Source organism: Sylvia atricapilla, chromosome 2, assembly GCF_009819655.1.
Source record: "Sylvia atricapilla isolate bSylAtr1 chromosome 2, bSylAtr1.pri, whole genome shotgun sequence".
In the NCBI taxonomy this organism is placed as follows: domain Eukaryota; kingdom Metazoa; phylum Chordata; class Aves; order Passeriformes; family Sylviidae; genus Sylvia; species Sylvia atricapilla.
This window is the reverse complement of record NC_089141.1, coordinates 54,844,872-54,871,403: the sequence shown is the minus strand read 5'-3', so window position 1 is coordinate 54,871,403 and position 26,532 is coordinate 54,844,872. Positions and strand designations below refer to the sequence as shown.

The 26,532-nt window shown below is 37.9% G+C and overlaps 1 protein-coding gene across 2 annotated transcripts; it reads left to right on the top strand.

The window, feature by feature from the left end:
- Positions 1 to 4,541: 4,541 nt before the first annotated feature.
- DNAJC15 (DnaJ heat shock protein family (Hsp40) member C15) lies at positions 4,542 to 25,847 on the top strand. 2 transcript variants are annotated; one of them, XM_066313330.1, is made up of 6 exons: positions 4,542 to 4,653; positions 11,022 to 11,073; positions 12,430 to 12,503; positions 19,145 to 19,221; positions 21,082 to 21,152; positions 24,194 to 25,847. In XM_066313330.1, the coding sequence occupies exons 1-6, from the start codon at positions 4,552 to 4,554 to the stop codon at positions 24,262 to 24,264; spliced, it is 447 nt and encodes a 148-aa protein (XP_066169427.1). In that variant the 5' UTR covers positions 4,542 to 4,551; the 3' UTR covers positions 24,265 to 25,847. The 2 variants fall into 2 exon arrangements, with proteins under 2 accessions (XP_066169427.1, XP_066169426.1); XM_066313329.1 differs by lacking the exon at positions 4,542 to 4,653 and adding an exon at positions 4,787 to 4,865.
- Positions 25,848 to 26,532: the final 685 nt, after the last annotated feature.

Below are 26,532 nucleotides of genomic sequence, written 5' to 3'. Positions count from 1 at the left end.
TGGTGGCTCCCTCCCTCCTCACCAGTAGGACAGGGGAGAAAACAGGAGTAAGAAAATTCATTTGTCAAAATAAAGCTTCTTTTGTCTGTAAAGCTCTGTTGCCTCCAGCTATTAACAACCACTTTTTTTTTCTTTAATTTTGTGGGAGACAGAAATATAGCAAATGATCTTTCTTTTTCTCTGAGAAAATTCCTCAGTGGACATGTGAAATATTAAGAACCATCATATTCCCTCCCTCACCTGTGTTTCTCATGAAATTGCAATAATAAACCAAAATAACTTCTGTAGAGGAACATTTTATACTGAAGTTTTATTTCCAACTCAGCAGCACCATGAAGTATACCAAAAATGAGAGGTATCAGAGACATTTTCTCACTATAAAGGATCTGGGTCAGCCATGTCATCATTTCTTTGGGAATGTTAGATAGGATAAAACTCTCTTCTATGAAAGAAATTGTATTATAACCCCCATAAAATTGAACCAATGTAATGTTTCCTGTCTTTCCTTCCCTGGAGACAACTGTTTGTTCTTCATTATTTCAACTGTTGGTTTATGGCATTTTAAGTTTTTGCATTTTTAAGGGTTTTTTTCCCACAACCACAGACATGTTTCATCAAAAGTTTTTTATTTAATACAAGGATACTAGAAGCCTAAAGCCTGAAGAAAAGCATCAAACTGAAGGAGATCTTTGAAAGGACAGCCAGGACAGGCAAGCTTTTGTACAACCCACTCTTTATTTTTCTCAGAAGCCAGGAAATGGTATCAGAAGGCCTTGATTACTGGAGAAATGCTTTTTCCTTTGTCATCAGAACTAAAACACTTAGTCCAACAGCTGAATATGATGCTCAAGGGTTCACATACAAAGCTTTTTTCCCTGGATATTTTGGATAAGTAGGTAAGACACACAGCTGAATGTACTACAGAGCATATTGAGTAATTGCTCATTGGGAACATGTTCCTCTATTTTAGAGCAGTGGCAAATGATGGCAAATATCCCTAGAGGAATATCTATAATTAGCAATGCTTACAGAGTTGTTATACCATGATGGCAAAATAAGAATTGAATTTTTAGAGGTGCATTTTACTTTACCAATGTTCTCCTGGCTGAGTACTCTGCCTTGCTGTACAATTATGTTGATCGCTTTCTGCAGGGTTGATAGCACTAATTGTTACAGCCGAGGATGCTGGAGAAGAGAAATTTCTCTGCTCTCTGGAGAGGAGCCCCAGGAGGAGGGTGAAATGTCAACATTTGGTTAAGATTTATTCTTGTTTAGATTCAGGACTTGAATTTGTCAGGTTCAGCAGAAAGAATGCCATTAGCTTTGACAAGTGCGTGTCTGTGGATGTGTTGGGTAATCTGTTTAGGAGATGTAAAATGCTGCACACATTTCCCACTTTATTGCAAAAAGCTGAAATTGACGGTACCTGTCAAAAGCTATCATCTTCCACCCTCTAAGAGAAAATTGACCCTTGCTTTCTCTACAGTATCCTCCAGCATTACAGCAGGTCCACCTCTTCTTTAGCTAATACTGCTTCAGCAAGCTAAAGTGGGGATTGAAAACACAATTAACCTGATGTCCAGAATTTACTGTATTGAAGTCCAGTGCCTGAAGATTATTGCTACATTTTAGGAGCACCTCTTTAGCTGGGAGAGTGCTATGCATGTCTATATTGCTATATAAATAACACTAAATAACAAAGCAGGGCTGTTTTAAAGGTCTGATGTTACAAAAACAGTCAGGACTACAAATGAATGTTTCATACCATTAAAAATGCCTTCAAAAATCTATTGGAAAAGGCAAAATTATATGGTAAACTGCAGAAATGGTGTTAGAAACAAAGATCTATAAGAGCTATTGCTCCGTGTGTCTAGAAGGAAAAGGTCCTTGAAAATTCTGGCAGTATTAAAGTAGTCTTTGCAATATTCCTGAATAGATCTTTTTCTTAACAGCTTTTAAAGCATAGATTTACTTATTCACAAAAAATATGTGAGCTTTTTGGCATATATACTATCTTCTTCAAGAAATAATTATACTCTTTGAATTCCTAAAGGCCATGATTAGTTCCAGCTTAGGATTTTATATAGTATTATATAATACCTTGTGGTACCTAGTCAACCAAAGGTCTCGTACAGACAATTATAGTGTCTAGAAAGAACATTACATTCTTTATTGTGTTATGTTTCCAAATACAGTACCTAAAGAAATTAGTGGAAGTCCGAAGCTCATGCCTCTTTTTACTTTTATAGTATATTGTGGTCATTAAATATACAACAGCTTATAGGAGAATTAACTCTTCCAACTTCTATTCCTGGCTGGGAAGATTTATTCTTCATTCATTTGTATGCACAGGACAATTCAGCAAGGCTCAAGTACTGACTTTTCCAGTTTTATATGATATGCCTCATGATTTCCTTGATAACTTTCAATTATACTCTCTTCTCTGCTTGACCTCAGAAACTTTAGTCTTTAGGATGAAACTTTGGTCCCTGCCATTCTAATTTCACTGACTGGGTGCTACATTTACAGGTTCTTTGGAAATTCTCGGTGGTAAAAATCCTAAACACAAAAATTGATAACTTGTTGTTATCAATTTCACAAGATTTAACCTGGTATCCATTTCTACATTTTCCTTCATTCCTGACAGACTTTTGCCAGCATGGATCCTGACTGCAACACGGAACACTGTAGCACAGACTGTTTAGGAAAATAATTTATAGGAAAAGTATGCAGACAATTAACTTCAATGGCATAACAAATCTGGACAACCTTGTCACATTAATAGTGCCAATATGCTGTAACATACCAGTGTTTAGGATTGAATTAAATAGTAATGGACAGATTGTCTCCACCAGCACCATCCTGTGCATAACGTAGCACACAGCTGTGCCACGCTGAGAGGAGCTTCGGGAGAGAACTATAACCCAAGACCCAGCTGGTTTCACTCCTCCCCTCCTTGCTTCCAAGGAAAACAATCTACACTGTTTCATTCCTGGCAGCAGATACATTTTCCTCCTGTTGATTATCTGGTTTGCTGGGAGTAATCGATATGCTTCCTGTGGCTCTCTGTCCGGAAAGCAGCAGCAGTAGCGTGGCTGGTGATATGAAAAAGATGTTTTGAGCACTGTTCTCCATCTCAGAGTGTGTCTGGATGTATTTGTATGGACCATATTATGACCCAGTGTCTTTAAGAGTCCAATTTTGCTACCCTTTAACAACGACATAAAATATTTCCTAAATTCATACATTTCCTTCCAAAGGTGATCAAGCGCCTGACAAGGGCAGATGCTTTTCTGGATTTGATACTTATAAAGGAGGAAGAACCTGGCTGCTTTAACCAGGAAGTAGTAGTATTTGGGCAAAATAGCAGAATCACAGGCTTTGGATTAATGAGAACAGAATCTGACCTGTTAAGGGGTCTCAGAGATCAGCTTGGAAAACTAAGGAAGAGACCCTAAATTCCAAAACTTTCAACTTCTTGTTTTTTAAGCTGGGTTTGCTAATCAAGAAAGTAATAAGTGACATACTGTTCTGCATAAGTTCTATGAAAACAAATAAAACCAAAAGATTATTTGGGGACATTTTAATTGATTCTAATATAAGTTTTAAATTTCTAAGAAATCCAATTCCACTGAAGGCTTAAAAAATTAATCATACATGATTGTATTTTATATGTCCAATGAAGAAGTAAAAATGAATGCATTTCTTGACAAATGGATCATCATGCAACTTCCAATGACTTCTGTTCAGTAGAAAGTTAAATTTATATGTCTTTCTAAGGTTAATGAAATGCTCTACATGGTCAGTTCACCTCAGTGGTACTTTAAAAAGATACTTAAGAGATGCTCAGAAGAGCAATCGTCGTTTGAAATAGGAGGTAAGAAGAGTAATCCTTTTTGTCCAGTCGCACCGCTTAGCAACCCGCAGATGCTCCAATTCCATCACTACCAGGCAGGAGGGAAGGAGAAGCAGCACAAGGGAAGAGTTGCCTCAGTGCTGTGCGGATACGGGGCCGAGCGTTTTACTGATGGTGGTACTCGACCAAAGGCGATGGGCGACTTCGGCACAGGGCGGCGTCAGATGAGGAGCACTTCCAGAAGGGCCAGCTACGATCCAAAGTGGCAGCATCTGCAGGGAATCAAAGTATAAACACATTGCAACATGTACAGACATCAAGTGAGGTGCAAGCATGTAAATTTTAAAATGCATTTTTACTGTTTTGTTGTTTGTTTGTTTGTTTTTCCCAGATTAATTACGCTTGATCCTTTCCTTAACATATGTGACCCCCGCCTTTCTAAATCCTGTATCCTCAAGATGGGCACGAATAATTTCCGTGTGGCCTGAATGTTTTCCCCTCTCCTGATCCTATTTGTTAATGCGTTGATTATCCCTAATGTCTACATTGATTATCCCTTATCGCTCCGTTTCCCGCTTTTCCCGGGTTGCGGAGCGCCTGCCTTGGCCGCACGGGAGGAGGCCCTTCGCGCTCCGTCCTGCCGCAGTGTTTGTCCCTCCGGCCGACCCGTAGAGTTCGTTCCGCCTCGCTCAATCATGGAGGGCGCTGCGGCCTCCGCCGAGGGCCTGCGCTACGCCGAGTACAGCCGGAGCCCTACGAGCGCCGGCAAGGGCCAAGCCGAGCTGGACCGGGGGCTGGTGAGCGCGTGGCGAGATCCCCATGCCCCGGGCCGTGAGGCCGCTACTGCCCCGTCCTCACCCTGGGCCTTCGCACGTGTGAAGGGTGACGTGTGTGAGCGGGGCGGGCGCCGGGCTGCGGGGACAGACGTTCTCCGCTCCCCTCCGGCTGGGCAGGGAGACTGGGGACACAGGGTCCTTGGCCCCGTGCCGCGGGCGCAGCTGCAGTGTAGGTTCGTAAATGCTGGTGGTCCCAGGGAATGAGGGAAGGCAGAGGGCCCGCAAACAGAAAGTTTTATTGGTGCTTTACACGGTTGGCGTAGAAGTGTTGGCTCTGACCTACTATGTAAGCACACGGCAGCGGGTTTAGGATAAAGGGGTAGGGTAAAAAGGAAGAAAAGAAGATGCGAATTAAAGAAGAAGAGAAAGAGAAAAAAAGACTTTAAAAAAGCGCGAGAAAAAAAAAGAAAGTAGAAAGGATCACCAGTCTTGGGTCCAGCAGATGAAATGTCCTGGGCGTGCCTCAGGACACTTTTTATGGATAGGCTTTCCCTGCCAAAGAAGACAGATTTCACACTGTCTGCGCAATTCTGGAAACGGGCTGGAGGGCTTGGGGAGTCTTTGGTGGTTTTGATCCCCCCACTACCGTGCGTGCCCACTTCTTGGCCTCCTCCTTGCTCTGTGCTGGGCTGTGTTTGCCTCCAGGAGCTAGAACAAGGAAAAGCGCTGCCCTGCCTCTGCATGGCCCCTTTCTCCAGTCACATCTTGTTCTTTCCCGCGGCGTGTTGATAGCAACGATCCTTGGTTATTGCCAGCAATTCCTGCCTGTCACTGGCAAGGGCCCTCGGTTGTCTCCACAGCCAGTGGGTGTTTGGAACATACACATCTCACCCTTAGCTTCTGGGGTTCCACAGCAGGGTACATGGGAACGCTTCAGCCCTGACATTTGCAAACAAGGCCAAGAATTTTGTTCCCTGCCGTGAAAAGGTGATGGCTGACACTTTTTCACCCACTGTGCAAGTGTTATTACTACAGGCAGGTTTGAATGTTGAGGGTTTTGTAGAGCTCTGTTTCAGGAGTGTAATTCTCATCTGGTGCTTTGTAACGTGGGAAAGGCTGGGTGGAGGCAAAGTGTCTCCAGTTTCCTATGCTGTGTCGTACTCTAGAGGAAAGGATGCTGGGACTTCATCCCATTCCTTCATTCCCGTCTCTTAATCTAGTTCAGGGAACAGTGAGTTCCCACTGGAAAAGAGAATTGGGAAAAATGCATGGCTTAAAGCCCCAGATGGTGAAGTTTTCACATTTTTTAAATGGCTTTAAAGTCTTACTTGCCTAACCTAATTGTATGTGTGAAGTTGTCTCTACAATATTTCTACTTCTTTTCAAACACAGTTTTAAAAATCACCGTTCTCTAAGTTATTTATTCATTGTTACTACAGTCTAGGACTTTTTTTTTTTTTTCCCCCCCACAGAAGAGTCTTCCTGTGTAATTAACAGTATGTAATATTAAGAAGCTGGCTCTGAAACTCATTATTGTCATGGCAATTCTCCCTGCAGAAGGCTAGCAAGAAATTCCTAGAATTTTGTTGAGTCTTTGGGCCTTCTTAACCATCTGGGGTAAAATTTGCATTTGGAGTTAGCATGGCTTGCTTTGTTGTTATGAGTACTGTCACATTCTTACTGGGATTTGGGAGACTGAGATGGGACTTAAGAGGACTAAAATCTGGATGTCTACAGTTCTCTATTGAAATTTATTCTTTAGTCCAGGGTACTAGTTAAAAGTCACTTGATCTGGTCACATTTACTCGTGTGGTTGTTTTGCAAAAGCATTTAGGGCAATGGAAGAGCAGTAGTGGAAGCATGAGGAGTCTGTTCTCAAAGATCACCCACAGGAGCCTTTGTTAATGAATACATACTCAAGAAGATTGATTTGAATGCTTTATGGTAATTGTTCTGTTACTGAATCTTGCTCTACTTCAGTGTCCTATGAAAAACCATCTGGAACTGTAGTCATACCTTTATATAAAAACCAAAAAAGTTACTGTAAATCAAAGGACACAAAATGACGTGAGAATTGTGTCAGTGTGGAGAGCAGCATCTATCTGAAATTGCTTTTAATTCACTTTTGGGAAAAAAATTAAATTCCATAGGAAGGTTAAGACTAGAGGGAAAACACTAGATTATGAAATCAAAGCAGTTGCATAGGGTTTATAATACAATCCCACTTAAACATTGTTCTGCTTCCATGTAGTGTAAGGTGGTTTGCTCTAGGGCAGTATTCCAATAAACTTGAGCTACTCTTCTGAGGAATAGAAGCCTTATTCTATCTTCTGTACCAAACAATCATTTATATTTCGAGTCAAGCATTTTTATTTAAGGTAATATTTATTTTCAGAAGCATTTTTGTACACTTAGTTAATATACTTGTGTATCCTACTTCGTAGAAGTGTACAGAACTAAAAAAAACCCACAACAAACAAACAAACAAACCAAACCATAAAAATTTTTAGTTAATTTATACTTGTGTATTTATTTGAATATAGGTACATACTTCCTGTTTTGCTGGTCCACAATTAAACATGGATTAATTGCGAAATGCCATTCAACCTATGAAAGCAAATAATTATTTTCTCTGTGCCTTTTATTCTGTTCTGCTCACTGCAGGTTTCTGAGGCAAAAGACTGTAGGGCTCCTGCTGTGTGTGGACCTTCGTAGTGAGGAGAGCAAAATATTTTTCATTTGGCTGTGAAGGGTGTTCCACTGGTTGTGGTGGGAGAGCCAGTATAAAATCCGAATCCTATGCAGGCAGATAAGTTTAAACATTTGGAAATCATTAGCATTTGCAGCCTGTTGTCAGATGTAAGTGTGTTGTGCTGAAGTTTTAAAATGATGCATTTGAAATTCTCCTTTTGTTTAAAAATTTAACTTTTATTTCATAGAAGGAGAAGCTCTAATGCTAAGAACCATATATGTAATTCTATTTTTTGAATGTGTTGAAGTTAGAAGGGCACCATGGATTAGGGATTTGCAAAAATAATATCCTTCCCTTTTCTTCTGCTAAAAAATTAAGGCTGCTGGAGAATTAAATATTAAAGGAATAGGCAGAAAAATCTCTGTTTTCTAACATACTGTGTATTTATTAATATGCTTTATGCCCTTTTGTTTGCCAAATGCTTAGGTAAATCAAGTCTTCCTAATGCTTGTGTTTTCTTACACTCATTTCTGAAAAGGATTAAGAAAATTCAGAACTTAAAAAAAAAATCATAACTTTTTCATTCATTTCCTTTAACAGGGTTTGTTACTGAAAACTGAATTATGTAGTAAAATGAAAATACTGAGATCAGCAGAATAGCATGGGGTTGATGATTAACCTTTGGGAGCTGATTCATTGAATAAAGAAAGGGACAGATGTTAGTTTTTAATACTTTTTTTCTTTATTTTTCCCTCTTGGGTCTTAACGTAATGATTTCATTTAAAATCCACATCTTAGAAGTTTTTTAACTGCATTTTTGGAAGGGGTTGGGGAAGGTAAGTTGTGTCATAATTGAAAGTCAGTGCGTATGTATTTATTTATTTATCCCTTATGAAATGCAATTTCAAGCAATAGGAGACAGAAGTGATCATGATGGTAGTTGTATTAGCATGCTGTAAATGAACTCTCTCCACAGAGAGAGTGAGTTGCTTTCATTTAATATTGACGTGAAAGGAGTGCATTTAATTCAAGCTTTGGACTTCACATTTCAAAGCACCAGGCTAACCTTGACTGATTCTTCTAAATATTCAACTGAATTGAGTGAGCATGGAAAAGGAAACTAAGTCAAGTTGGACTTAATTTGCCACTGTTTTTATGAGAGTCTGTGTCAAGAAAATGCCAAACCTGCAATCTCACACTGGTCCAAATTCTGTTTTTAACACGTGTATAGTTAGAATACATTCACACCATAACAAACATTCAAGATGCTTTGATGTTACCACTTCTTTGCTAATATGTGGCAAGTGGCTCTTCTGTAACCTGCTCATAATGCAAATGAGGTGAGTTACCATGAACCAGTATTTCTCAGATTTTCGGTGCCTGTATTTCACTTAATGTGTGGGCAGTCTTTCAGTCCTCTCTTGCTTGAGCTTTGTACCACTTTTACCAAGTTCTCTGTCTTGTCTTCATTTTCCCCTTGACCCTGCATCCTTCTCCTGTTCAAGGTACTGCCATGGTTTGATTTTACCTGCTGAATTCCCAGCAGCAGTTGCTTTGCACTAACTGCTGGTGCTTCCCACTGAGATTGGACTAATGCATTCCAGTGGACATGGCCAGCTCTGTCAGAGGCCCTCGGGGGTCTCAGCACTGTGCTCCCAGATTATTGTGCAAAACACTTAAAGTATTTCTGAACCGAACTGACAGGATCCTGGTATTATTTATTAGTCTGGTCACTGTGCTTGGTCTTGCCTGCGATGAGGTGCCTGCTGCTAATGCCTTGTTGCAACCTGCATGTCTAGTAAAGCGCTGACTTAAACTACCTTTTTGGTGGCAAAGCAGGTATAACTTAATTTGGACAATCACAGGCTAATTTTTTTTAATTTTTTTTTGCCAGTGATCTATTTCACACATTGTTGAGCTCTTAATTGACTGTAACCACTTAGTAAAAGACTCTTGCTGTCAGTCTGAATAAGTCAAGGAAACTCTTGAATATTAATTCATGGTCACAAACCACAGGACAGAATAATATAGAATTCCTATAGGGTTATGATATTTCCAGAAAGGTGGCTGGTTGTGGTTTGTTAGTAAGTGGATATTTGTAAGTTTGAATATTGAGAGCCCGAGAAAACTGATTTGTGAGAAGAAATGGAAAGAGTTTTAGTTTAGTGAGGAGGTGAACTGTATGCTTCACAATTTACATCATCTACTATTTAAGATAACATGCTTAACATGCTTAAACTTTTTCATGGGGAAAAGATGAGAGGAAATTTCGTGAAAACTGAAAAAAAACAACAGACATAAAGCCACTACATTATTTTTATGTTCAGAAATGAATGTTAATATTGAGACTGAAGACTGCACTGAAGTGGAAGGGTCAGATTACTAAAATGTAATATACAGGCAAATTTCTAAGGCAAAAATTCCCCCTCAGGTAAGTGGGAGATAGGTACTTAGTTAAAATCTGTGGCATCCAGGTGCTAGATCCAGAGGAATACAGCTGCTTCTCAGTGACCTCAGAGGAGGTGCCACTTCTTCTGTCCTGAGCTCAGTGCTACAGGCGACAGCCACTCGCCTTCAGAGCCAAAGCTGTAGGAGGCACTGGGCGTGAGGGTGATGCCTGCATCTTGTACAGCTGCCTCTTCACTGGGCAAGTTGCCAACCCACCATCTCGGCCCTGCTAAGCCAGCTCTAGGAAGGCTTTGAAAACAGTATTTCCAAACTCTTACCCCGCTCCCACAGTCTAGAAATGAGGTTGGGTGCAATCAAAACCGGAGTATTTCAGCCCCAGAAATCTTTGTGACAAAGGCATCTTGGCTCCAGATCCAGTTGTTAGGGCATTCACATTGAAGTTGGAGCTTTAAGTCTTTCTGTCAGAATTGCTTGTATAAAAGGTATAAACCAGTTATGGGATAATGGTGGAAGTAAGTCATATATAGAAGAGACAGTCTGGTGACAAAGACATTTTCACTGTCATTATGTTTTGAATTCAAGATAAACCTAATCTGATTTCTCAGGTTTCCTGGGGGAAAATTCAAGGCATTATTGAACTGTCATATGATAAGATGGGTGATACTGCAGATGACTGTTTCCATTGTTTCAAAGATTACATGGAGGCTTTTCAGAAGTGGAGAGCTTTTCACCCTTCCTGAATTCTGCAAACATGTGAGAAGTCAGTCCTTTCTTTAAGGTTTACTTCATACCTTTCATGGGCTTCTTGATCAACACAGGGATACTTCTTATCCTTCTTGAAATGCCTGACTTTTTCAAGCACTTTTCAAGTGTAGGAAAACACATAGATCTGATATGGGAGTTATGAGTTAGTTCTTCATGTTTTTGTAGTAAATGGATACTTTGTTGTATGTACTGTGTTGATTTAGTCTGCAAGTAATTTCAAGTAATCCTGTATAGCTGTGTGCCTTGTGTTTTTATCAGTGCATACTATGAGCTGACTTCAGTGTGTGTTCATTGATTTGCTAGTGGGTAGTTCAAGTTAAACCTGATGCGTTGGTGTGTTAATGGGACTGAGCCATAAAGTCTAATGTGGCCTGTGGAATACAGAACTTACTTTCATCACTTTCATAAGTTGTAAATGAAGTGTCCACATCAGACATCAGAAATACTCATTGTTAAAGTAAAAAGAGTGTATATATCAAATTAGAATTCGCGTGTTATTCTGATTCCTGTTTCTCTGCTTTAGGCCAGGACTATGATAGCACTTGGACTTGGTATTGCAACTGTTGCATTTGCAGGTAAGGTAAATTACCAGCAGAACTCTCTCTTGTGAGTTGTGGTTTCCAAAAGGGTTAATGAAGTTTTTGTGAATACAGATAATGGAAAGTGGGAAGGTTCCTTGAGAGTACTGTGGAAATTTGTTTCCACCTGTAGTTCCTGTCCTTTCAAAGTCATAAATTCCAAAATACTTTTTGAAAAATGCTCCATCTGCTTTTCATCTGCAAAATGAAAGGTGGAAATTTTATTTACTTAATAACATATTGCAATGTGGAGGCCTTTTAGAACAGAAGAATGCAACAAGATGCTGTGATATGAAGGTGGTGCTCAACAAATTGAAATAGAGGAAAATAAAAGATTTTAGTGACTATAATGTTGTACCATACTAACTGTTTCCATACTACATTGTTTATTACCTGAACTCTTGGCATCTGAAAAGTAGGTTCTAGTTTGAACACAGAGCATGAGTTTAACATGAAATATCAGTTAACAGAAAGCACTAAGAAGAGAGTGAGGTAATGGTACATCACAGTATTTGAGCGGAGATACTCTAATGTGGTTTTAACTTCTGTGTTAACACAGGTACACGCTTAGATCACTAAAACTTATGGATACAATATGTGTTTTAAGAATAAATGCAAGATGCTATTTGAATGAAGCAGGGGCACATTTTATAAATAGTTTTTCCATTGTGTGTAATAATGAGTTACATTGCTAAAGAATACTTAAAACAATAACTGGAGAGAGAGGATTTACATGGAAAATCCTCCAGTGACATGATATAAAACTTGATTCTGGTGTTGATAAACCTGCTTTGTACTTCTGGGAACACAGCCTTAGAGGAATCCCTCTAGTCTTTCCTAGCTACAGGCATTCAGTGCTAGTGGGAAGTTGAATGGCTCTGAATCCCAGAAGATCATCTTTTTGTAACGAAATTAAAAATGCAGTGTTTACAAGGTGTGTAATTAAGCATACAGCTTCACAACAAGAAATGTGTAGTACGTGGTTTCCTTTTTTTTGAAGACATTACCTTTGAAGAGTATTTAATAAATCATGTATTCCCAAACATAATGTTTCAAACTGCCCTTTTTCCTAAAGTTCACGAGGCAGATCTCTTCATTTATCATATTGAAATGTATTCAAATCTATTTATTTAGTGAGTTAAATAGTGAGTAAACACAATGGGTCTTCGCAGTCCATGACTAGGTTTTTAGATGCTGTACACTAAAATTCTTCTCCCTCTCCCAATAGTTTGGGGTTTTTTTAAACCAAAATTCTTTCTGCTGTAAGCTGATGAACATAAGTTGGAGCTTGTTTGTGTTTTTTTTTTTTTTTGCATTTTAGTGACTATTTCATTTAACCTTCATCTTTTTCAGGTCGTTACGCTTTCCGTGTTTGGAAACCATTGGAACAGACAATTACAGAGGCAGCAAAGAGGATTTCAACTTCAGTAAGTTTAGATATTATTTCATACTAAATTTATGATTTTGTATTTTAGGGATTCAGAAAGGAGACATTTTATGTTAAATACAGTAAAGTGCCAGGTAGATAATTTTTTCCCAGAGTAGGGCTGCTCCCTACTGTGTAAGTTCTGGCATGTTGTCTACTGCATTTTAAATCCCCATGGATGAAGCTGTATCAAAATGTTTTTATGAGTTTGATAAACAATTGCAATTTTTTCTGCTGATGTTCCTTGTTTTGGAACCCTTTACTAGTAAGTGTAAGGATAAATTGTTTGAGTACACTGTGAGAAAGTCACTAATTCCTAAATATTGCAAAGTGATGACATGCAGTTTCATTTCCAGCAGCTAAAAGTGAAAGAATTTAGTCTTTTAGATACAGTGTTAAAAATCAAGAAGACAAATTGGTGAACTTCTAGGATGGGTTGCCATGGAGATGGGAGAGCTTGTGTGCTGGTTAATGTAAGAGTTGTCTTTTTTTTTCTTTCCCAGTTAATTTGAACTTTTAACCAGATTTCTGTTGTTTGGGTTTGCCCTACTTGTTAAAAAATACAATAACGAGGTAAAAAATCAAGAAGTAGAGTGTTGTGTGGGATGCATATGCAGGGAATATTTGAGAGCATTTACTTACTGCTTCAGTGGCTATGTTTTCCTCTGGTAAATAAATACATGTGTTCTATTCCTGTTTGATTGAAGTAATTCCCAATGAGATAGATGTCTGCTTGTGGCAGTGTGTTCCTTCAGAGTTCATAGTCTGCATACACTTAACCATGCTATTCCCTTCATGATGCTGATGGGTGAGCATGTTCAGGGAGTAGTTGTACAGATTATTATTTCCTGAAAAATATACTAAAGGTAGGCTTTTTAAAACATGATATTAGCGTTGTACCTACTAATGTCAGGCCAGTTGCAGCGCAGAGTCTGTCTAGACAGACTCTGTGGTCCAAATTCATTTGCCATCTGTGCTTGGTGTTCCTGTGCTGAAGGTGCAAGCTTGGTCAAGGCAAGCTCCCTGGGGAGGAGATTCAATGTCCTCTTGGGGCTGGTCCACATTTGTTTTTGCTTGCCATATGTTTCAGCCAGAAACAGTGCTCCTGGAAAACTTTTTTTTTCTCTGTCCCTCTTACTGCATTGCTGTTGTGAGACCAATGTCAATTTTTTTTTTTTCGTATTTGAAAAAAAAAATTTTTTTGAGATATTCCCATGTCACCTGCCAAAGCAACAGAGGGGACTTTAGGTACTGTGAATTAAATTGCTTTCACATGATACAGATACAGGCTGACTTGCAGGCTTACTAAGTGTAGCTAGCAGTACATGTGGCTTCAGAGTATAGAGTGCTTCAGTCTTCACCCTTCTTCCCTCCCTAGCAGTTTTACTCCTGCAGTTCTTTTTCTATCCATTTGTAGACACAGGCTAGAGAATCTAAATTCAGACACATTCACATAAGAAAGCAGGCAGTGACTCTTTTTAACACATTGAAATGTGACATGCTATGCATGGAGAGGTGTCTGTTCCTAGGAAACTGCACCCCTCAATGCTGACTGAGCCAAGCTCATTACAGACCTATCTCATTTTTACCATAGTGACTTTGAGTCCTGCAGAATTCATGAACAACCATAAAGAGCAAACGAGGAGCTTCTGCATTCTAAGTATTCCTAGTCCCTGGAGCAGTGTCCTCTGTCTGCCTTCATATCCTGCCTTTCTGCCCAGAATTGTGTCTTGATTTCCATTAGGTTATCTCTTCTGCTATTCTATTTCTGAACTTGAAAATAAAAGTTTTCAGTGTAAGATGAGATCTACTGGAGACAGTAGACACTCTCTTCCTGTTTGCCATTTACTATGTATATTTGCTGGCTTTATATTTCTGACAGGATAGTGATAATATTTTTCTTCTACAACCATGGTCCAATTTAAAGATCCTTGTATAATTCTTAACCAAGGTTTTTACTACTGCACAGCTACTACTTTCTTGGTTTGTATTTTTTAATATTTGTTTCTTCTTTCCTTAACAGTGAGTTATTTTCTTGGAAACAATAGAGAAAAGACTAAATGCAAAGGTCCTATGTAGGTGCTTATTCTTCAAACTGCTTATTTTAGTAGTTTTACACGACTTTGTGGAATTTGAAGCTGCTGAGTATAATTTGTGAATTAGCACTTTTATCACGTTTCTTGACCACTTATTGCCCTTTACTCTGTACTGACAAAGTTTATCAGGCCATTGGTACTTCTGTCTGTGCTTACTGGAAAAAGCATCTCATGACCTTTAGTGTCTGGCCTCAGTGTTACTTAGCTGGGTTTCTATGGTGTTAGAGGGCACACAACTCGTCACTATAATTTTCAGTGCTTATTCTAGCTTTCTAGAATGAAACCTTGTCCCTCACGGCCTCCTTTTTCTTGAGGGTCTGTGAACAGCTGCCTATTTAAAAGCTATCTGTCTCCTTCTGTAAGCCCCCACTCCTCCATTTACAATGCATCCCCCGCTCTCTTTGCAGTAGAAATCACAGTTGATGTTGGTCCTTCCCAATCACACAAGGTAATACAGATGCTGTTTATTTTTTCTGTCTGCTCACTAATAAATGACTTGGGAAAGGTGAAGCTGAGCAATTATTAAGTGATCATTTAGAATGCCGCTTGCTGTATCTTGAGGATTTTACGCTTCCTGTTCACTTACGTAAATAAGTAATGTGTACAGTCAACAACTGCACTCATCTTTTAGTCAGAAATAGTAAGCAGATGCAAATAAAAGCTTTATTCTGAATGTTTATCTCTCATTTAAGACAGTTGCTTCATATTTAAGAATATGTATTTGTAAATGCTTCTGTAATTTAGTTTTGAAGTTTTCTAACATCTTTCTTTCAGTGGAGAAAGACCTTAGAGGATATATTGTCATTTCCACTCTATGACAAGTTATAATGCTTGTTCCCACAGAAATGTTATTTTTTTTGGTTTGAGAGTACTTTTGTCGCTGGTGTCGCAAATGCCAGTGACACTGTTCTGTTTCTGTGTGTAGTGATAAGAGTCTGTTGCCACTAGAAGGTGCATAGCTCTAAGTAGTCATCTGGCTTTTCTTTCTCAGAATTATTGCCATTAATTACACTATTAATATTTCCTTAAAGTATGAAATAAAGAAACGTTTCAGTAGCATTCATTACCTTTCTTTGTGGAATCAATTATATTGAGGATTGAAAGACAGAAGATATTGAAGATAGAAACAGCAATTCTAGGCCAGATGAATTGTCAAAATACTCAAATCCCACAATCAGGAAACTGTGTTCCATAAGAAAATTATGTCTTCTGTAGCACATAATTAGGTTTTCCCAGTGCATTTCCCTTATTGGATCTGGTTCTGCTCAGACTCATAGAGTTCTGAATTGAGAGGTAAAGGTAGCAACCACCTCTCCTGTCTTTAATTGAAAATAAAGTTTCCAGAGAACAGTGCAGTCCATTTTATAAGATTCCTTTTCTAACTAAAGTTAAGGAAGTTAAAGTTGATATTAGAAAAATGATATATTATATCACAGCTTCTAAATAGTTTGTAGTTGTAGTTTGTTTTTTGTGTTTGTTTTGTTTTGTTTCGTTTTGTTTTCTCCTCCAGTGTTTGTTACCGTTTTGGTGGAGGACTGTATTGGTGCTGGAACAGCAACATATAGTTTCCAGAAAAATTCACTAATCCATGTGATATGATCTAATGTATGGTCTCAGGTTTGGTGTTTTCAGTCTCTTAACTGGCATGGGAACAGTGATTATGCTTTCCCTGTGCTATGAAAGAAAAAGTATCTTAAAGATGTCATGGTCCCTATCCATTAGATTTTCTTATCTGGTTACTTTTGTGAAGATTTGCAAGACTGAATAAATGTTTGCAAAGCAAGTGCAGCTGATTTCTGTCCCTCCCTGTGCCCCAAACCTATTAATAGCATAATTTGTTCAGAAAGGAGGACTTAACATCAATTGCTAAACAACAATAATGTGCAAGGAAATTAAGTAAATTAAATGATACCTCCTCTCCTTCCCCCAAATAGTACAAAGGAATGAAGAGCTCATTGCAATGCTTTTTCCAGTACAAAATTTTCTTTGCAATTGCAGGAGCTAATAAATAATCAAGTGTCTAGAACTGCTTGCTCATCAAGGAGTTCTCATAACAGAAAAATATCTTTCCAGCCATTACTTAGTATTTACAACTAGGAAAGAAACATTTTAGTTTGAGTACCATGCAAAAGTGCTTTCATTAGAGAACTAGAAATTTGCCAAGGTGTTGCCTGAAATGAAGTCTCAGTGTTTCTTCCTCTTTTTGCTAACCAACGGGAAAAAATGCTTTTATGTGTAATTTCCTTTTGCTTTAAATTCTGCTTAAGATGGAGATCTTAAGTTAAGAACTGATTATTGTTGCTACATCCTTCACTTATGAGAAGAAAACATTTTTTCTTGGAGACCAATTCAACAAACTGTTTTTGTTTGTGTGTGAAGGGACACAGGCAACAGATTTTCTTTTCTCATTACACTTGGAGGTGAACTGAGGCTTCCTAAGGTTAGAGCACTGTCAAGGATGTAGGCTTTATAGGCATGAGAAAATATTTCTGAACATAAGCCTGCAGCCATCCCTCCCTAGTCTCTCATTTTCAATAGTGTTTTAGGTGAAATCTATCGAGAACAGAGAAAAACTGTGTTAAAGAAAATTCAAATGTTGCTCTTCTCTACATTAATAGCAAAGTAGTGTTCTCCTGCATTAGAGTTGTATGGCAGAGTTGAAGGGCAGAGAAGAATTCAAGAAGCAATGTGCAGCTAGACTGCTTTGGGAGCAAATGTTTCTTGAAAAAACTCTCAGAGAACATTAAAGTGTGCTTTTTTTTTCACTTTTACTTGTAGTAATTGTTGGACATTGTTGCAAATTTCTGTGCAGTTCTGCTCTTCAAGGATGTTACCTGTTGGCCATTAAATTATTAATATCAGTTCCCTTCTGAGAACCAGAGAAGAGCTGTGTGTTCCCTTCGTGTTGGCCCCTCTAACCTGTCATGTCCATGTGCACTATTGCAGACCTGGTTTGTGTTGCCCTGGAGTTCCAGGAGTGGCTCCTCCACAGATTCTCCTTGTTGGCCTGGCACATCCACAGTTCCTTCAGCTTTAATACCTGTAGTGTTACTGTAGTGGTTACTTTATTCATGGTTTGGGGTCTGAAGAAGGAAGATAAAATTAGTCTTTGGTCATAACAGCACACTAAAAAAAAATCTCTTCTGTGGTTGCGTGTGACTTTTATGGTAGCAATAGGTGAAGTATTTGTGAATCATGCTTTTGGGTGAATATCTCTCCTAAGTTGAAATGCTTTGCTTAGATGTCATAGACAGAGACCTTTAAGTGCTATATAATGGCTTTGAAATTATATAAGAGAGTTTGTGTAGACATAAGGCAAAATTCTCACTGAATATGAATGGCTATATTTAGTGAGCGCTTTTTCAAGGGCCAGACACATTTTACCTGGGGGTGAATGGAATACTTAAAAATAGTCTCAGCTCTCGGGCCAGACTTCCCTTTGATGGCAACAAAAGAAGCTTATTTTCCCCTACTTGATAGGCTTTGCATTGAGGAAAAGATTTCAGTCTTGTTAGTGATTTCTGTGTGCTGGTTCCCCAAGGCTTGGAGCTACATCTGCTGCCTCTGGGACTTACAGAAACATTCACTTTGTGATCACTGCTAACCATCAGTGGGGTTCTGTAGGTTTTTTTTCATAATTTAAAATATAGACAAATACACTTTCAACCATTCTCCATGATAATTGCTGTAATTATTTGCTCTCATTTCCCTCTCCTTTTTGACATTCTTTTCCCACTGTTTTTTTTTTCTTTCTTAAAACAGTGCATAAAGTTTAATATGACAATGAATTAAAATTAACCACAGATCCTGTATCTAATAGTTGTGAGTCACTGGTTCTGAAGGAAGGATGTAAAGGCTTAGGATTTCTCCATATACTTCACTATTTTCCACTGTTCTCAGTGGCTTCCTGAAGTAAAAGTTGTGTTTTTATGCTAAGCCTTCTTTTTTTTTTTTTTTTTTTCTTGTTTTCTTTTTGTTTGTTTTCAGGGTTCCTTCAAAGAGCTCATGATACACTTTTTAAGTACCATTCCTTCACACAGAAATCTATTCTTATCTCTGTTGGGTTTTTTTACTTACTTTCTTTAAAGAAATATCTGGAGTGATTGTCCATAACATCCATAGATGCCAAAGTATTGTCACTTTTGGCATTTTCCATTGAGATGGTACCAGTGCTGTTCTCAACAATTATCCTGCTTTCTCTCCCGTGCACTCCCCAACACATGCACTATACCATCCTATGCTAGTGTGTACTTTGATTCTGTACTGTTTTGCCTGGAGGCAGGATTATAGTAGTTGTAGCTATTAATATCTCTTATTAACAGTAGAAGATTGTGAAAACACAGGTAGTTATTTTTAAGTTGTTTTTTGTATGTGTTATCACTCAGGAGATGTCCTTTCATATTATCTGCTTTCCAGTCATTCTTTGCCTTCAAAATAAATCACAGATAAATGTAATGCTCTGAATGAGGTCATATGACTACAGGTTAGTTTCTGGCACCTTGTGCATGAAACTGATTATTGCTTTTTTTCCCTTTCTTCTTTTTAGAGTCTTTCATCATACTATAAAGGAGGATTTGAACAGAAAATGAGTAGGCGAGAAGCAAGTCTTATTTTAGGTGTAAGGTAGGTGTGTTGCATCAATATGTTTTTACTTTAGCAAGTATTGGATGAAGCAGATGCATCCTGCAAGAATCTGGAACACTCTTGCCAAAACTGTAACTCCTTTTGTAAAAGACTTCTAATGGCTTGTAAATTATTCTAATACTCTGCCTAAACTAAACAGAAAACAAACAAAAAAAAATGCTCATAAAACTTGTGGCTTTTGTTTGGATTGAAGGCATGGTAACTGCAGTGGAGAATTGTTCTTGCTGTGCCTCTGGGTCCCTTTCAGCAGAGCCACTCCCCAGCCAGGCATTTCCCAGCCTCTAGCATTTCGAGGGAGACTTCATCCCAAGTACCAGGCTCTGCACCCATCCTTGTGGAATTTTGTGAAGGGTTTCTAGTCAGCCCCTTCTTGCAGCCTCTCGAGGTGCCTCTGAATGTCAGCCCTGCCCTGCAGCATATCAGCTGTTCACACCACAGTGACAGAGTTCTTGGCCAGTTGGTGATGTCAGAAGGCAGCATGATGTTGGTGTGACTCATTGCAAGTCAAGGAAAATGTGATTTTTATTTTTTTTTTTAGTGATAAAGAATCTTTAGAGCCCATGGTGGGATAAGCAATATATCTCATAAATGGAGCAAATTTGTAGTAGACCTCTCTTTTCATAGTTGTTTCTTTGAGCAGACCTGGATGATCTTCTGTAATATGCAATTGCCACTTTTCACCAGTTATGGGGGAAAAGTGGAATTTGCCATCTGAGGTTCTAAATGTGGTATAACAGCTTTCCTTTCTAGTATTAAAAACAGCTTTTTAAATCAAAATATAGATGATTCTTATTTATAGTTGTGTGATAAATCACTTCACTTTTGTATTTATATAATCCAAGACCTTTCACCCTCTGTTTGTTTCTTGCTTTCTAGGTTACTTTCTGTTCAATTGAAGTATTCTTTTCTTATGCAGTTCTGTGAACTATTTTTGCAACACACCCTAATTTCACTGTGACAGAATAATAATTAGAGAGGTTGTTTACCTCGGGAATTTAGTTGGGCTGATACCTTGCATTCAAGCTGTATCTACAGAAAGATTAATTAATTGAATCATCACTGATTAAGAAGTCACCTGAAGTGGAAAACACTGATTCATTTCTGCATACTAACAAATTATAAAAAACTGAACCATTCAAACTGTCCTTTTGCATACAAGAGCCTTTCTGTGTTGGCATACTGCATCCATAAGTGGTTATTTGTTTAGCAAGGTACATATTCTGTATTTAATTTAGGCCAAATACATATTTTATGTATGTCATTGAAGTAAACAACATTATGTTGGTAGCACCTGTAAATCAACCTGTCCCTGAATGTAACACGTTAAAACAGCTTTGCAAGAATAACATGCAATTTTTTTCAGGCCCCAGCAGAAAGAAAAAATATTTATAGCTGCTGTAAAAATATTTACAGTAGAACAAAATGTGATAATATTAAATATTTATTGTTTTGTCTCTGGTCATAAAAATATTTATTTTCTTGGAAGAAAAATTTCTTTTCTGCATTTAATTCTAGAATAACCAGCCACATATACCCTAGAACTGCAGGGACTGTCCTATTTTTCCCCCTTCAAATTTTTTATTTTAAATGAGTGAATGTATTGCATTTTACAAAAACCTGAAAGATATTTGTATTTGTCAAATACACAGGCTTTTGAAAAATGTCATTCTCTTTGCATTACATGCTTTTGTTGTTGTCTCCTCAGAGATGCAGTTCTGTGTTTTGTCCACAAGATGGTGAAAATCTCAAGTTTTAATTATTTTTGAAGCCAGTATAAAATGTTAATTTTTAGCCTGAGTGCTCCGCATCTCTTGTAAGCACTTCAATTTGTTTTTGCAGTCCATCTGCTGGCAAGGACAAAATCAGAACAGCGCATAGGAAAATCATGATTTTGAATCATCCTGATAAAGGTAAATAATTATTACTTTTCTTAAGTAGGGCTGGAAAGGAAGAGGCTTAAATGACATCCTTTAAGTTTTCTGACTGTGTAAATAACCACATCAAGTGCAAACGTTTGTTGTTTATTTATTGACTTGAGCTTCTGTGTGTCTTCTCTCAGATAAACTGAGAGAACCTGTTTTACTCATTTTTCTTTGAAGTTGTTTCCTGTACTTGTGCTGCTTCAGTTAAAACTGTGAGCTTGGGGACCAGTTTTCCACACTTTGCAAAAACTACTTGAAAAATAAGGAAAAATAAGCTATGAAATTTTACATTAAACTAAAATTGCTGGTTTGAACTGTTGTGGACCAGTTGCATGCATGGAAGTTAACTTTCTGTGGGGAAATGTTTTGCAGTTACTAAGTACATCATTGATGAATTTCAGACTTCATGAAATTCACTTGGAAAGAATGTAAAGCTGGGCACTGCTGCTTTACTGGCCGGATTTTTAATGAAAATTTATCTTAGAGAAAGGCTATTATTACAACTTTAACTACACTACAGCTGCTTGAGAAAGAAAGCCCATATGTTCATTGCTGTTTCTACTTTAAAATAACAGATGGTGTAGGGTTGCACTGTATTTCAGAAGTCAAAAGGGGAAATCAGAGGGTTTTTATATCTTTTTGACAGAATTACAGGCTCCCTACCAGCACCCCATTTTAAGAAAATGAAAAAGTAAGTGTGTCCACTGGCCATGAGAAGTGTTTAGTTGATACTTTTCTCTCCACCCCTCAGTTTAGTTTTAAAGCTGTCCTGCGTGTGCGATTTCAAACTCATTTTTTGCCCTTTTATAGTGTATAAGCTGCACAGTCCTAGAAGGTAAATTCTCTTCTTAGTTTCTAATATATTATAATGGTCAAAAGTCTCTTAAACACTGGAGTGCCTATGTGGTGAAGTTTTATTGATAATGGACTTCTAAGTTTGTGGTAGCAGTATGTGGACACATGAGCCAGAGAGAATTGAGAATCTCCATGTGGATATTGAGTAGATCTGAAGAAATGGTTCGTGTTAGGAAAATCCTAACAACCCTAACAAAGATTTTAATGCTGCACTCTTAAGAGTTTTAATGCCCCTGCACCTGGGTACAGTGTAGGTTTGGATGGATGTAGTGAGCCCTCCTGTGTGATGGTGAGACACGGAGCATTTTCTCAGTGGGAGCACCAGTTGAAGGATTTGTGCCTCTCGATGCCCCTGAAGCTCTTCTGGCATGACTGTAGAAAAAAACCTTGTGTAATATCTTCAACTGCAGAGAGAGGGCCTGGAGTAATTTTGAACATGTGGCATCACAGAGAGGCTTGTTTGCTTGTGTATAGATCACTTCTGGCTGTGGGTAGCGCAGATGTTCATTTAAAAATAATATTCAATGGTATAATGTAATTTTAAAATAATAATTTACCACCTGGAGTTGATAGAAGAAAGAGCAGTAATTGCAGATTTTAAGTTACATGTGTTCTGAGATCCAAACTGTTGGAGAGAGAAATATTAGAAATAAATAAGAAATATATAGAAATCTGCATAATAACATCCCCAGATAATACTACTGAAATGGTTGCTTATTAATCTCTACAGTTCAGTTTTAAAGTGTTTTTATATTGATACATTGTATGTTAAGTTATCAGTTACAAATTTTGTAAAATAACATTTCCTTTCAGAAAAAAAATGGAAGAGAGAAACCTTTTGGACTTGCCTTAATTATAAACAAACACTTAAGCAATCATGAGACTGAATTTCCTCTCATTGGAGGGCTACAAAATTAATATGGCACTTAAGGATGTAAATGTAGTGAAAACATTTCCAACAGATTTGAATTTACTTTAAGATCCTGTATTCTAGACACATGGCAAAGCAATGCACGTTTAAAAATTACTTGAAATACATTGTTTATTGCAGGTTTTAGTCTTTACTGTTTGTTTGATCCTCTTATCTACTCTGTGAAAGAAGCAGTAGTCAATGTAGTAATCCTATTCCTTGCTACAAAGCTACTTGATTTAAAAACAGAAAAAAATAAATTATTTTTTCAATAGCAAATTCAGTATGCATCCCTTGCCCTACCCCACTTTCCTCCAGTGTGGCTTACCTATTAGAACTACAACACTCAAACAAGACCAAACCATGCAAAAGAACTTCATTTGTTTTCTCTGTTGTTTTACTACACCATGAAATGACTTTATACTGATTTGGATTCCTGCAGCAATGTCCTAAAAAAGTCTTTAAGCAAGCCTCACCTTTTTCTTTGTATGTGTCTACAACTAGCTCTGCATGTTTCTTTTATCATTGTCTTTCCTGATTAATAGAATGCATGAAATGGTGAATGAGAAAAATAAAGTCGAATAAATGCCTTGGAAAAGGCTATGCAGTGCACAGTACTGCTGGGATCGCATTTTCACATAAAATATAGGTGTATTGTAGTAAGTGGTAAGTGACAATACCTTGCAGTGTTGTTTTTGGTGACTGTGGGCAGATGGTTGGCACTCAAGGCGAGAGTGAAAAAAACCCAAACACAGAGAGACTGCTGAACTGTAATTAGATTGTTAGATGGAGTGTAGAGCAATGGAGTGTTCAGCACTAGAAGTGTGAGGGCATACTAGAAGTTTAATGTAATGGTTTCTGGCTGGTAACTCTGGGCATCTCACACAGGAGATGTTCGCACAATAATTCTCCGTCAAAGTTATGTTAAAATTTTATCTCTCAGTTTTTAGGATGAGTGGAAGTAATAGTTGTTAGGTTTGAGTGAATGTTCAGGACAACTGACCTTGCATATATCACAGAATGTAAAGTGATTTCAGATTTCAGACAAGTTGTTCTATGTAATTCTAGAGTGATTTCAGTTTTGATTACATTTCTTGTATTTCCTTGTCAATTATTTGACTATTTATCAGTGTTCATTTGTATCAAAGGGATCTGTGTAGGAAAGAGCTAATAAAAGTGAGTAATAAAGAGATGCTGCAAGTGAGTTCATTTGGTACTTAATACTAATGTGTAAACAGTATTCCTTTCCCCTTTCTCTTCTCAGGTGGATCACCTTACTTAGCAACAAAAATAAATGAAGCAAAAGACTTGCTGGAATCTAGTGCCAAAAACTGAAACCTGAAGCCTTGGGTCGTAGAAGATTCAGCAGATACATTGTGCAATAACTTTTATGTCTGCTTGCTTTACACAGTTTCTTAACATTGATTGTTCTTATTTATTGTCATAATTAAAATAAGATTATTTAAAAGCAAATTAAAATCTTTTACAGTTATGTAAAGTTCTGTACAGTTATGCCCTGGCAAGGAGCAGGGTGTTGGAATGATGATCCTTCTGGCTTCCATCCAACTCAAGATGTTCTATGGTTCTGTCCCAATTTTAGTGTATTCTTACTGAATTATCACTGAATAATCACTTACAAGCTTTGAAAAAGTTCTTTTAACTGTGGTTTTTCTTTTTTCCTTTTGTTAAATTTTGGATCTTTTAAAATAAAAATTTTAAAGCAGTCTTTAATATAGGGTTCTTTCTTCATTAGTAGAGAAACAGCCCTATCTTTAGGGTCCCCATAAGATCTGTGACTGTGCATTGAGTCACAGGAAATATGACAGACCCCGTTATCAAGTTTTCAGCATCACCTTATGCTTGAATCTGTTGATTTGTGAAGCAGTAGAGTTTGTTTATGGGTGCAGTTTGAGAGCTGCAACTCAGGACAAAATAACTGATGGGACTACAAGACTGCAGCTTCCACTAGGTGTGTTTATGGGGCTTGGAGTGATGAAGGAGGATTCTTGGGTTTGGTTACTTCTTTTACATATTAAAGGCTCTCTGAAATCACCAAGTAATTATTTAGACATGCTTTCACTTCAAGTCACAGAGTATGTTTAATCTCTAGCAGGTGGGGTGAACATGGGGTTTTCTGCAAGGGTTTTCATGGCAGTGGGATTGAAGAAGGTAGGTCAATGTGGCATGGTTTAGATGGATTTTCCAGGCTGCTGCTTTTCTAGGCTAGCCCAGTCCTGTGAGCCTGGTGTAGGACTGATACAGCAGGGAACAAACAGGAGAGTACCTGCTTTGCACATGGCTCCTGGAGGACTTCCTGGGTCAGTTTTGCAGTAATGCTCACATTTCTGCATTATACTTCATATCCCAGAGCATACATACCTCCCTCCTTATGTAGCACCCTAGCAATCTAGTGCTTACTTTGGGGAATCCTGAAGTCATGGATCTCAGACTTCAGAGAGAACAAGTTTTAATTGACAGCTCAGGGTATGTGCTACGTGGGGCACTTGGCTGCTGCAGATTACTACCAGTAAGTTGTCTGCAGTTGATTTACATCTCCTAAGCGTAGACAGTCTAGTGCCTTCAGTGCAAGACTGAAAAACTTGTAGTGTACATTTAAACTCTATCATGAGAGGTACAACAAATAGCTTCCTGAAGTGCTACAAATACAAAATTTAGATACTCCATTTTGTGGGATATTTAGCCAGAGGTAAGTGGCTAAGAGCAGTTAATATGAGCTTGGATGCTTTAATTATTAATTCACCAGAACATGGGTTTGTAGTTCACCCAGTGGTGGATGTTCAGTTTATGTGGATTTTTCCTTGAAAGGAAGAAAAAGTGTGGATTATTTTTTATCGGGTTCCTCACACTTTGTCACATTTCCCTTACTTTCATTAAAGGGAAGTGAAAAATTTTAAGTTGACTCTAAAAGAAAATACAAATTCTGAGTACTTTAGAGACTTCATTGCAATAAGACATATGGCACAATTTCACTGGATAAAGCAAAAAAGACCGCCAGGAGAAACCTGCCTGGGAATAGCATATGCTATACAAGTACTACAGTTGCATCATGTAACTTGTGCTCTAATACGAGAAACGAATGAAAATAGTTTATTCCTATGCAGTAACTTTAATTGTTGTTTGTTAGAGGAGTAGCTATCAATTAATGCACATTTAGGGTTAGTCATTCTTTTCACTGGTATATCAGTCTGTATTGGCAAAAAAATAAAACCATGAGTTTTTGTTTTGGGAGGAGATAACTGAAATGATGTTCCTGATTTTCTCAAGTGGAATTTGTAAGTGATATGAATCATTGTGCAAAATCAAACATGATGTGAATGGTGGGTGGTAAAAACATTCTGCTTAATGATTTTGAACTGACTAGCTGTTGTTTTCATATAGCTGCCTTTTTTTCCTCAGTAAAATGAGTTTGCAGAGAGTTGTTCTAAAGTAGCAGTTAAAACAGATTCGTTAAAGATGGCTTGTTGCTCTGTTCTTGAAAATGAACTCCCCATGTCTTTTTAAGAAGTAAAGGGCTTATTTTTTCTGTGAGATTCTATTGTTGATAGTTTCCTTCCTGATATAATTATTTGTATCTGATTATTT

Coding starts and splice junctions, on each gene's coding strand:
- DNAJC15 (XM_066313330.1), top strand. CDS start 4,552: ATGGAGGGCGCTGCGGCCTCCGCCGAGGGCCTGCGCTACGCCGAGTAC. Junction 12,504..19,144: donor CAAAGAGGATTTCAACTTCA/GTAAGTTTAGAT, acceptor TCTTCTTTTTAG/AGTCTTTCATCATACTATAA. Junction 21,153..24,193: donor TTTGAATCATCCTGATAAAG/GTAAATAATTAT, acceptor TTCTCTTCTCAG/GTGGATCACCTTACTTAGCA.